The sequence below is a fragment of the Hydra vulgaris genome, chromosome 02 (genome assembly GCF_038396675.1).
Source record: "Hydra vulgaris chromosome 02, alternate assembly HydraT2T_AEP".
NCBI lineage: Eukaryota > Metazoa > Cnidaria > Hydrozoa > Anthoathecata > Hydridae > Hydra > Hydra vulgaris.
The window spans coordinates 55,243,383-55,256,825 of record NC_088921.1 but is presented as its reverse complement, the minus strand read 5'-3'; the positions used below and the strand labels follow the sequence as shown (position 1 = coordinate 55,256,825).

At 28.8% G+C, this 13,443-nt stretch overlaps 1 protein-coding gene and 1 long non-coding RNA gene across 2 annotated transcripts; both read right to left on the bottom strand.

The window, feature by feature from the left end:
• Positions 1-1,184: 1,184 nt before the first annotated feature.
• LOC136076553 (uncharacterized) lies at positions 1,185-1,963 on the bottom strand. The gene is made up of 3 exons (XR_010636364.1): positions 1,882-1,963; positions 1,526-1,579; positions 1,185-1,440 (listed from the first exon to the last, which is right to left on the bottom strand). It is a non-coding gene; the product is annotated as an uncharacterized LOC136076553 (long non-coding RNA).
• A 10,052-nt stretch (positions 1,964-12,015) lies between these two features.
• On the bottom strand, positions 12,016-12,585 carry LOC136076150 (histone-lysine N-methyltransferase SETMAR-like). Its single transcript, XM_065789623.1, has one exon. It carries the CDS (start codon positions 12,583-12,585, stop codon positions 12,016-12,018), a length of 570 nt encoding a protein of 189 aa, XP_065645695.1.
• Positions 12,586-13,443: the final 858 nt, after the last annotated feature.

Here is a 13,443-nt window from a genome sequence, read left to right as displayed (position 1 = left end):
CAAATACTGTATTTTCTCATTCACAAATTACGATTTTTAATAACATGATTTAATTAAGAAATCGTAATATGTAATTGAGAATTCATAATTTGTAATTATGAATGCACGATATAAACTTATAAGCTATTATGAAAGGTCTACTAAAACATGAATTTAATAAGTTGATAATATCGAATTTAACATTTGTATATCGCAGTAATATAAATTAAATTGAAAGATTGTTGTGTTACATGTCTATTCACTACAACCCCAAAATTTTGTTATTAAATTAAATCCGTATCAACATTTATTTCATCAACTTTTTTTACTTCCACTTCTGAAACGACCAGATCAAACTTATCCAATTCGACGGCATGAAATCCATACAGCTAAAAGTTACGACATAAAATCCATACAGCTAAAAAGTTGAAAGAAAACATTACGTTTAATCTTTATCAAGTGGCAGAAGAAGAGTTTTTGAGTGGGTTGAATAAATTTAATTGTCTGACTCTGGTAAAAGCTATAGGTGTCAAATATAAGACATCTTAAAATCGGGTTCGCAGAAAAAAATTCAAGTTTTATCAAAAAAAAGTAACTTTAAGTCAAAAAAATTGACAAAAGATTAAACAAAAGAAACTTTAACATAAATTGAAAGTGACTATCAGGATTGAAAGTGACTGTATATTAACATTGGTGACCATCAAAACAAAAATAAGAAGACAATTTAATATAAGCGTCAACAAATTAGCAATCTGCAAATCACACAAATGGTCGTCAAATAGTCTAGTTGAATGAAGCAAATTTTAACCGTTTTTGAAGAAAAACGTAAGGATGCGTTACACAAAGAAGAAGACCCAGTAGGCACAGCGACGTGACAAAAACGTGAATTTCACGTTATTTTGGCACGTGACATTTAGGTGACTTTTTGATCCCCATGAAATGACCAATTCACGTGATTTATGGACGTGTTTTTCACGTTACTTTTGGCACGTGATATTTAGGTGACTTTTTGGTCCCCATGAACTGTCTAAAAGACGTGCTTTTTACGTTAATTTCGGCACGTAATATTTAAGCAATAACTATGCCTTATAAAAACGAAGTGTTTGGATTCGTGTAAAGAAAAAAAACTCATCGTCGAGGAAATATTTAATACGTATTAAATTACATGGTTTTATTAGTCAGTATATTAGTTCTTGGCATATACATTTTGAATTTGTAATAAAAGCTGCACTTTTGTTAAAATATCCTCCTTATATCCAATAAGTAATAAGTACAAAGTCATAGATCTGCAACTTACGAAGAGCACGCTTCGATCCACAAAGAGCGCACTTCAAACTTAATCTAACGAACCAGTCGATATATTCTCCCATAAAAGCACGCTTCAAACATAATCTAACGAATCAGTCGATATTTTCTCCTATAAAAGTACGCATCAAACTTTATCTAATGAATCAGATTTAGCTGAAAAGAAACGAATAAAATCTTAAATAATAATATGATTATTTCATAATTATCTTAATTCACAAACTTTTAAAACAAATCTTACTTGGTAAGTTGCCAACCATTTTGGCAACAAGATTTTCTAGTTGTTTTCTTTTATCTAAATCATTAAATAATTTTAAGAAAACAACACAACATACAATGAAGAAAAATAAAAAAAGTCATTTGCCTTCTAATTTTATACTCTTATTGTTAAAAAATAAATAAGGATTTAATAAAAAAAGACATAACAAAAAAGTCGACAGATTAATAAAAAAAAGAAGTACAAAATAATAAATACAAGTTTAAAAAAATATTGTTTATCTATATATATCTATATCTAATATCTGTCTATAGATAAATATATATCTTTTTATAAAGTTAATAACTGATGTGCGTGATTAGAAAAAGACCTGTACTCACCTTATGTGATAACATCTGATTAAATAATTTGTTTTCTTTGTTTTCCATCTTCTTATATTTGCACTTGTTTCTGCATTAACTCACTAGATGCAAAGGTGACCGCCCACGAAGTTGCTTTAAATGAGTAATCTACAAAGTTTTGAACATTAAATGTAATTTTAGAATGCACACAGAAAAATTATAACAATTTTTAAAAATGTAATAGTTACCACATAACCACACAACATTATAGTGGGGATTTTATATCATGATTTTCCTACCCATGGTGAGATTTTCACCTTGAGGCTCCCTTGCTGTGGAAACATTCACCACGGCTAAGGAGCCTCATCTTCCCCTAATTATATATAATATATTAAGTATAAAACTAAAAGTATGTATAATAAAGTATTGTCAAATTAGGTCACCAATAAAGATCGAGTGCTGAAAATTCAACTTAAGTTGCATTCTCCAACAAGAATCAAGTTGCATTCTCCAACAAGATATGAACTAAATTAAATTCTTGCTACAGGGTGCGTCACAACAGAAGACAAACCCAGTAAACACACGACGTCTTAAAGACGTCTAAAAAACGTTTTGAAGACGTCTAGACGTCTAAAAGACGTTTTTTAGACGTCTTTAAGACGTCGTGTGTTTACGGGGAAGTGAGGGAAAAGTGAATTTTCTCAAACTTTAAAAGTTAAAAGGTTTTTGTGTCTTACTACAGAATGATATTCCTAGGCAATAACATAACAATACCATTGGATCTTCCTAGTCAATAATATTTTATACAGAACTTATCATTTGTCATGTAGTTTAATAAATTTAATATTAAATAAGTTATAATAACTTATTTATTATAAAATTAATTACATCGACAAATTTGACAGTCTAAAATATTATATAATAGGGTAGAAAAAAAAAGTATACCTTGTATTAGGGTTTGATCTTTTGCACGTTGCAATATGAGAATTATCTGCCATAACGTTACACGATTTTTAACTAAGCTTTGTAATATATTTATTAAACCTAAATTGATAAAACTTAGATATAAAATAATATAATATGTTTAGATAAAATATTATATATGTGACATTTTATTTTTGTCAAAAATGCATTGCGATGTTATAAGATATCTTATACCCTGATACTTTTTTTATTATTATAAAACTACAATGCAAAATAATTATATTATTATAAAAGTATAATAAAAAGTAATTACAATAATGAATATGTAAACTACATATTTCATATAATCATTTTATTTAAAAAATTTTGAAAATTGTTTGCGGAAAATGTTCTGAAAAAATTCAGAATATTTTCCCCCTAATTTTTCCCTTAATTTTGCATTCAGCCAAGTTGATGACAATAATACATACTTTAACTTGCATGTCTGGAAAACTTTTCGGATATTTGGAAAAAGATAAATTTCATAAAAATATTCGGTATTCCGGGAATATTCCCAAAAAAATAATCTCTGAAACTCAATTATAAAAAAATAGTAAATAAAATAAAGAATATCTTTCCAAGTGTCTAATCATAGGTTTTTATTGAGAATAAAAAAAGATCCAAAATACACAATATTTTGGCAACGTAACTTTCATGCTTCAATCAAGTAAAATTGTAACCTGGACGAGGTCACCTAAAATATATATGATTGAAACGTGAAGAAGGAAACCAGGTAAGAGCATGCATCAAACTTTATCTAATGAATTAGTCAATATTTTCTCCAATAATAACTAGCGACACCAAATTTAGCTAAAAAGAAACAAATAAAAACTTAAATAATAATATGATTATTAAATAATTATCTTAAATCACATACTTTTAACACAAGTCTTACATGGTGAGTCGCCAACTGTTTTGGCAACAAGATTTTCTGGTGTTGCTATTTCTTTGACCTAAATCATGAAACAATTTAAAAAAAAAACAATGCTATATTTGAGAGAAACTTGCTTTACATATTGGAAGGTTGTCAACATTAAAAGATAAGTATAATGCAGTTTCAAATACAATAGCATCATAATCATCTTTTTGTGGGGGAAAACATTGAACAAATCCGCGTTAATAACCTGTTTTATATTGTACATAATAACAATAGCAATAAAAGTCATATAATATATACAATAATAATTTCATAAATACAATTCAAATATACGTATTAATCATATAATATTTAAATAATATAAAAAAATAAAATAAATAAGTATTAATCTTTTTTAACAAGTAAAGCACAAGATCAAGATGTCATATATTACAAAAAGATAAAGAATATAATAATAATATATACATATATCAATAATAAATAACATAACACATTTGTTTATTGATATTTTCTTGGATAAATTCTTTAACCTTGTTGATAAAAACAAATAATAGAAGAAAATCTATTTTTGGTTTTTATCTAATCGACTCTTGAGCAATAATGTATGCAGAAGTTCTACAGACATTATTATTGCTCAAGAATCTAGAAAAAGTTCTGCTAGAACTTATAATTTGTCCATGTAGCTTACTTAATTTGATATTAAATTCGTTATAACATAACTTATTTTGTACTAAATTAAGTAAGCAAAATGGACAAATTCGCCAGTCTAAAATATTATATCATAAAGTAGAAAAAAAGCATACCTTGCATTTGAGTTTAATCTTATTTGTGTGGCAAATAGGGACGCTTGGTACTAATTTATTTAACTTAAATTGATGTAATTTAGATATTAGATATTACAACTTAAGCTTGGTTTCTAATAGTTGTAGATATGTTGTGCTACAATTGTGCGTTTTTGTTGTACAACAATTGTTGGCGAGATTGGTTTGATTCTATTTCCGCAACATTTGTTTTACAACATAAATTTTGTTGCGCAACCGACGTTAAGTTGGGCAACTTACGCAAGAAAATGTTTCCATTATAAAGCATTATTGTTGTACAACTGTTGTACGACATTTCTACAACCATTGGAAACCAAGGTTTAAAATATATTGGACTATTTAGTTTTGTTTTAAATGCGTTATAAGATATAACATAGACCAATTTTTTTTTTTTAATTATGATTAAACTACAATAAAAATTAATTATATCATCATAAAAGTAAAATAATTATAACTAATATAATGAATACAAAAACTATACTATAAAAAAATAAATAATATAATAAAAAATATAATTTTATATTTCTTATCACAGGTTTTTATTAGGAATAAAAAAAGTTCAGTTAGACGCGATATTTTGGCACGAAACTTTCACTTAAATTTCACGTAAAATAGTAACCTGGACGAAGTCACCTAAAATACACGTGATTGAAACGTGAATAATACGTTGCGTGCCTACTGGGGAAGAGCAATAATGAAAATACCTGCTTAAAAAGGTTCAATAATACATTTGAATGCAGCTATATTAACAACAATTGTCGTCATGATAAAAATTCGCAGAAAATCATTTATTGCAGTTTCTTGTAGAGAGTGTATTTTTCACCAATGAGTTGTATCCTGAAATCAAATATAAGATTTATTTATCACAGCAGACAATGGTTCTTGTCATGCTCGTTTGAAAATAGTTATTAAAAATTCATCAGCTTAATTAAATCTAATTTTATTCACTAAAATTAACAGTCCAATGCTACCCGATAAAAACAATCAGATCTAAAATTAAAAGCAGAGTTAATAATGCAAACTGCATTCTACCTGAATTAGTTGCTAGAATTTTAATCAACGAATGCAGTATTTAAATTTAATTATTTGTGGGCATGCAAGTACTATAATTTAATTTTAGAAAATTTTTATTTAAATATCATTCTTATAACGTGTTACCAAGTTACTATGTAGTAGCCGTAGTGCAGTAGTTAACGCGCTTGCCTTAGAAGCGAGAAAACCCTGGTCCGACGCCACCTCTGGGCAAGTTTAACAACAGTAAGGAAGGAGGCGTGAACTTCCTTTAAATTCTATTCCGCGGTGCTCTGTGATAAGACCGTAAAGACTTCTTTGGGCACCTAAAATAAAATAAAAAAAACTATACAACTGCGTAATATATTGTTATCCCAATAGTCCGATTTAAAATATTAATATATATTAATATTTCGTGTAATGTTTAAACATTTTAAAATTTCATGTCATATTACAACCTTCTTTTCAAACATCATGCTATGTTAATTATATAGAAAAAAAATTTATATATATATATTTTCATATATTCTAAGAAAGGAAAAGAAAAATGCCTAATATTGCTTGTTATTTCGGACAATAGAGCAAACATGGTCAAAAGCATAAAGTTGTTGAGAATGAAAGCTCAAGCTGAACGTATTATACTTATTGAATTAGAAAATTAGGTTAATGAAGCGCACATATCAGATCCGGAAGATCATGAGAATATGACAGATAGTGAAAAGTGGGAACAAGTTGACTTGATAGTTGAAAATGTAGCATTTAGAAGATTGGGATGCTTTGCATATGCTATACAGCTAGTTGTAAAACTTGCATTCACTTGCCAATAGCAAAAGGATAAAGCTTCAGGATTTTGTCAATTTTTTAAAACCTTTAGCCAATGAAACTTATATTCTTCAGATGAATGCATTTTCTCTATCCAGTGTTATACCTTCGATACTTAATTTAGAATGTCACCTTGAGCAATTCGGAGATGTCAAAGATGTAGCAGGTAAAATGCTTGCAGATCTACACCGTCGTTTTACCGTTTTTTTGTAGCCAAACGATCCGAAGTGCCGCATGTCTACTTGACCCCACGTGCGCAATAGCTCTTTTAGAGGCTAAAAAATTGGTGCAACATTATTTACCTTCAACAAAAGGATCTACTCTTTCTGCTGAGATTGCTTCAGAAATGAACTTTCAATAAAAATTCTGGAGCAATCTCATTTTATTGAAATAAACAGCTCTATGTGCCAAAATGCTTTAAATTTCTGAAAGACGAGACGTGCCGTTTACCTACATATTGCACCATTAGCTGAAGACATCATTGTAGCTCCTGCAACTCCAGCATATGTTGAAAGAAATGGATGGAGAAATCGAGTGTCAGCGTTTTTTAAAATTTTATAGCCATAAGGACAGGTTGTTGCTGTTTTTTATTTTAGCCGCGGGGGGTGGGGGGGGAGGAGCTCTGAACTCCTAGCCATGGCACTTGGTGTATAATATTACATTTAATTAAGTTTTCTCATTTTTTTTATTTGTTTATAGCACTAAGACCTACTTCTTTTAATTATATATGCCTATATTATTTATAAATTATAATTAGATGAGATAAAAAATTTAAACGCAAACGAAAATTGAACTAAATAAAAACAAATACTAAAATTATTTTTACATGAGCTGAATAAAAACTAGAATAAAATTTATTTACTGAACTAAATAAAAGCTAGAACTAAAATTATTTTCCGAACGAAAATGACATAAATAATGTTTTCAAATAAGGAAAGCCATTATCTTGGAAAGCCTATATGCTATCTAGATGCCACTTTAAATGTTAAAACTATGTATAAGCTGTTTAAAGAAAAATACTTTTGAATTAAAGTTGGCGAAACAAAGTTAAAACTACTTAAAAGTAAACTATAATCTTTCCTTTGGAAGGCCGCAAGTTGACTGACCATATGCTGCACTTGCATTATGCTGCACTTGACAATATGCTGCTTTTGTAAAGAATTCAATTCAAAGTTAAGAAGTCATCGTCTTAATGAGGCAGCAACAAAATGTGCTGAATCTGAATTTGATGTGCATAAATGCATATCAAAAAAGTTTAATGACCGAATTCAAAAAGACGTCAATGACAAAGACAATAGTCAAGTTTTATCATTATGTTTTGACTTGGGGTTTGTATGCTGAACATACAAATCCCAAAAATACCAGTACAAGAAACCTTCTGAGGCAACTTTCAATTAAGGTTTTTTGTGTTCATAACAATAAAAGTAACAAAGCATACATTTTTGTTTACTACTAAGGCACAGCAGGCAAAGGTCCAGATGTAGTGTGTTTCTTTCTATTTAATGAAGGCAGAGAAGCAGTTTACCGAATTCCACTTATTCTCAGATAATTGTTGAGGCCAAAATAAAAACCATTCAGTATCTAGACTACTTTTAGCCGTGACTGATTAAAAAAAATTTGAAAAGATTGAGCAATTCCACCCAATAAGAGGCACTCCTTTCCACCGTGTGATACGGATTTTAATATAATAAAGTACAAACTAAACCGACACAATAGGCTGTACACAGTAGACCAAGTATGTGTCCTTAATGAGACATCCTCTAAAAATAATAAATTTGTGGTACAAAAAATTCAAGACGTGGTAGCCGCAACTTTTTTAAAAAAGTTGTGTTTTCAATGAAACCAAAGGTAAGCAAGTTGAAAAGAACAAAAAGCAGTACTTTTTAATAAGCAAGTTCATGCACTGCACATATAATATAAAATTTCCATCTAAGGTTATTGGCCAACCTTTCATCGATTTTATAATGAATCATAACTTTTCCTTTAGAGCAACTGATTGTCCAAACTTATGTTTTCCAAGTTAAGAAGCTTACCCAGAAGAAAATGTACCAATAAAGATTAAAAATATAGCAAACATAAAAAACTATAACTCTACATTCGAGTGGAGTTTGGAGACTTTTATGCTGAAATTTATGTGGCCAGTAGCAGAAGTTGTTAAAGTTGAAAATGATAACTAAGTTTTCGTTGGTCTTATTGCTTATCTCAGACTAAAAAGATTTCTTTGAAGATAGTATATACTTCTAAAATTAGTTCTTTATATATAGAAGTTTATGTAAATACTGATTTGTTGGTGTTTTTAGTAAATAACATTATTTCTTAAACACATTTATCTGTCTTTTTTCAAATTATGCGTTTGTTTCATGATAACTGCACTCTAAAAACAATCCGTTAAAAAAAGCGACGGATTTCTTTTTTCCGATAAATTAACGAAGTAATTTGTAATCAAAAATTACAAAATTAACAGAGTAAAATTAATTATTTACGGATTTTTCGAAATTTCGTTAATTCCTTACGAAATTGCTTCACTTTGCTAAATTAAAACTGGACTCAGTAAAAGATAGAAGAGAAAAGCATGTAGCTGAACTTGTTCGTTCTATTATAACTAAGTTTTTTTATTATTTAATAACGATCATATATATATATATATATATATATATATATATATATATATATATATATATATATATATATATATATATATATATATATATATAATATATATATATATATATATATACATGTATGTATATATATATATATATATATATATATATATATATATATATATATATATATATATATATATATATATATATATATATATATATATATATATATATATATATATGTATGTATATATATATATATGTATATATATATATGTATATGCTTATTTATAATGCTTATTTAAAATGTAATTAAAAGAACAAAACAATAGCAAATAAAAACTAGAGACTGTCCTCCAGCCTTTTACGACCTATTTGAAGATGGTACCGAGAAGGAAACTCATAAAAAAATCTTAAAATTGGTCAGAGACGACTTGTCCTGTTTGTTCATTTATTGCTCCTCCAACTTGTGAAGTTATTGCTTCTCCAGTTGGTGAACTTAACTTTAATCCTATTGATGGGTTTAATTTTCCTTCAACCTGCAGATTAACTGCTCCGCCAGATTGCGAACCTACTGTTTGTGAGTTTACTGTTTTTTCTGCTTGGAGATTTATTGCTCCTTCTGATTGTGAAGTTGCTATTCCTCCTGCTGATGAATCTAATGTTAATACTATCAATGGGTTTACTTTTCCCTCAGCCTGCAGATTAATTGTTCCTCCAGATTGCAAACTTACTGAACCTTCCGTTTGTGAATTTACTGTTTCTCCTGCTTGGAGATTTATTGCTTTTTCAGCTTGTGAATTTACTGCTCCTCCTACTGAAGAACTTAACGTTAATCCTATTGATGAATTTACTTTTCCTCCAACTGGTAAACTTATTGTTCCTCCAGATTGTGAGCCTTCTGTTTGTAAATTTACAACTCCTCCTGTTTGTGAATTTAATGTTACTCCTATTGATGGATTTACTGTTTTTTCTGCTTGAAGATTTACTGCAGCTCCAGGATGTGAGTTTACAGAACCTCCTGCTTGTAAACTTCCACTCCCTCCTAATGACAGACTTAATGTTTTTCTTAAACCACATTAAAATCGTAGATGAAAGGTTTGTTGCAGTAAGTTTAATTTGCCATGTTAATGGCAAATTAACACAATTTAAATTACACTCTGTTATTTGTAATTCTAGGTTATTAAACTTACTTTAAATTTTCTTTATAAAGCATTGAATATATATATAATTTTTTTATATGATAAACCAAAGGTTTAGTTGAATAACTATTTCTATACTATAGACTGTATGACTTGTATATATTCTTCTATAATTTTCTATTTTAGATGTGACATGTAGTAACTTACGATACAAATTTAAATCAGTTGTAAAAATGTTAATATTTCTTTTGATGGGTATCATTATTTAGGTTAGTTGTAGCTAAGCTTCATCAGTTGAAAAAAAAATCAATAGTAAAATATTTACAAGCATTTTTTTTTATCTGTATTTATTTAGGCTAGGTACAGCTAAGTTTATGTATGGATTGTCATAATTTGTATATTTAATTCTGTATATGCTTTTATAATTTGCTATTTTAGAGACGTATCATGCTATATCACACCGTAAGTTTAAATTAGCTGTAAAACTATTTTTTATTTTACTTGCAATTTTTTTATATTTGTTGCAACTAAGTTTATATATTGCTCGTTTATATTTGTATAGAACTTGCTACTTTAGACATCTCGCATTCAGGTATGAGGTATCAAATTTAAATGTTTACTTGCATTCTTTTAATGAGTATAACTTACATATAACTTGTTTGTATGCTTTTATAATTGACCATTTTAGGCATATAGCATGCAATACCACACTGTAAGTTTCATCAGTTGTAAAATAAATCAGTTGAAAAATCTTTATTTGCATTTTTTTTTAATGGTATTTATTTAGGCTAGTTACAGCTAAGTTTATATATAAATTGTTATAATTTGTATATTTAACTTTGTATAGGCTTTTATAGTTTGCTATTTTAGAATTGCGTCATGCTGTATCACACTGTAAGTTTATATTAAATCTAAAACTATTTTTTTTTTTACTTGCAATATTTTTATGTTAGTTACAACTAATTTTATATAATGCTTGTTTATATTTGTATTAAATAGTATATTTGCTACTTTAGACATGTGGCAATCAGGCATGAGGTATGTAGAACTAATAAAATAATAATTTTTATTAGCAATTTAGAAATAAAGAATTAAAAACAAATATTTCTTACAGGGTTATTAGTAAAAATTTATATAGTTCTAATTTATATATTATAGTATAACATTTATATTCAATATTTTTTTTATTGTGTTTTAAGGTTTGTTTAATTGTATTTTTGTGTTTTAAGGTTTGTTTTAGTATATTCAATATTTTCTTTATTGTGTTTTAAGGTTTGTTTAATTGTATTTTTGTGTTTTAAGGTTTGTTTTAGTATATTCAATATTTTCTTTATTGTGTTTTAAGGTTTGTTTTAGTATATTCAATATTTTCTTTATTGTGTTTTAAGGTTTGTTTAGGTTGGCGGAAAAGTTCTCGCGCATTTTTTTTCATAAGGCTAACTTATTAATTTATGCATAAAATTTATTCAAACAAAAAAAAAAAAAGCAACTAGTAGTCGAAGTAGTCGCCTTCCAAATTGATGCAATTCAACCACATATCTGGCAACATGTAGATTCCATAACGGTAAAACACGCGGCGCTTCGAATCAAAGAAATTTTGTAGATTTTCCTCAATTTTATCAACATTTCGGAATTTCTTGCCTCTCAAAAAATGCTCCATTGATTGGAATAAGTGATAGTCATTCGGTGCCAAGTCCGGACTGTACGGCAGGTGCTCCAAAACCTCCCAACCGACGTCTTCCAATCAATTCTTTATGATCTGTGCTGTGTGAGGCTTTGCGTTGTCGTGCAAAAAAAAGACCGGAATTCGACGATTTGCAACTTCTGCTTGACTCGATCCAAGGTCTGGCAATAGAGAGCGGCCGTCATTGATTGCCCCACCTCAAGTAACTCCCAGTGAGCGATGCCTCGGCAATGCCAAAAAGTGATCATCATTCGCTTCTCTTTTCAAAAATCTTTGACTGGGTGGAGGAAGACGGTTGACCCAGTGATCGCCATTCATTGCCCCGATGTGGATTGTCAAAGGCTACCCATTTCTCATCACAAGTCACAATTTGTTCCAAGTCCAGCTGGTCATTGCTGTAACGTTCAAACACTCGATTGCAAGCATCGAAGCGTTTCTTCTTTTGAGCATCGGTCAACTCGTACGGAACACACTTGGACTTCAAGCATTTCCTTCCGGCCTTGTGAAAAATGTCTTCAATTGTAGAGTGATGACATTCAAACTCGTTGGCCAACAATCGGCAACTCATTGACGGATCTTCTTCAACTCTGTTGATGGCTGCTTGGCGATTGATTTCGTTTCGACCCCCAGACCTCGGCATGTCGGTTAATCGGTCTTCTTCTTCACGGAATATCTTGAACCAGTATTGTGCTGTACAAATTGGCATTGTTCCGTCTCCATAGGCCTCACAAATATTTCGGGCGGCTTCAGAAGCGTTCAAATTCAACTTGAATTGAAAATTGAGCAGCAAACGTTTTTCTTTTCGACTAAGTTCCATCTCGAGAGAACAAAAGGCAAATTATATATCAATAGATGTGCAAGAAATAGGGCTATCAGATGATTAAAAAAAAATATGTCATTAAAAAAGTTACAGACCAATACGCGAGAATTTTTCCGCCAATCTATTATCTTTAAATAATCGACAACAGGTTGCTGGAATTAAAATGTGCACACACACGAATTTGCAACAGTAATAAAAATTGAAACAATTATATAAGTATAGTAACAATTGTATACATATCTGTGTTTTTTATATAAATGTATTTTGACCTTGAATATAATTAATAACTGTATTAATAAAATATAAATTAAAAATTTTTTTATATTTTTATTTAAATTTTTTAGTTTTTATTGTTTTTGAAAGTTTCTATATTGAATTAAATTATTAATAATTAGTTTTCAATTTCAAAGTTAAAGCGTTTTTAAAGCTTGCTAGAAAATCTCTCCCAATCATATTAGTTTTTATAAGAAGTACTGCTTGTATCAGATGTTGAATATCATAATAAAATAATCTAAATATTAAAAATAAGGACTATTTTGTAATGAAAACTTGGTTCTATTATACCTAATTCCTTTCTTATAAAGGTAATAATAAATTATTCAATACAATGACGTATTAAATTCTTTATTTTACCAAAACAGAAAAAAGCCACCTAGTTTAATAATTCCTTTATTTTAACGAACTAAATTGAAATCCACAATTTCAATTGACTAATATCGACGAACTTCAATCCGTTTAAATTTTATTTCGTTAACATAACAAAAAATCCGTCGGTGCAATAGCGACAGATGCAGTTTGTTGTATATAACGGATTTTTTCTTAGAGTGTGGGGTAATAAAGAATTTATATACTAAA

Bases quoted from the DNA above. Each gene is read 5' to 3' on its own strand.
- LOC136076150 (XM_065789623.1), bottom strand. From the start codon at position 12,585: ATGGAACTTAGTCGAAAAGAAAAACGTTTGCTGCTCAATTTTCAATTC.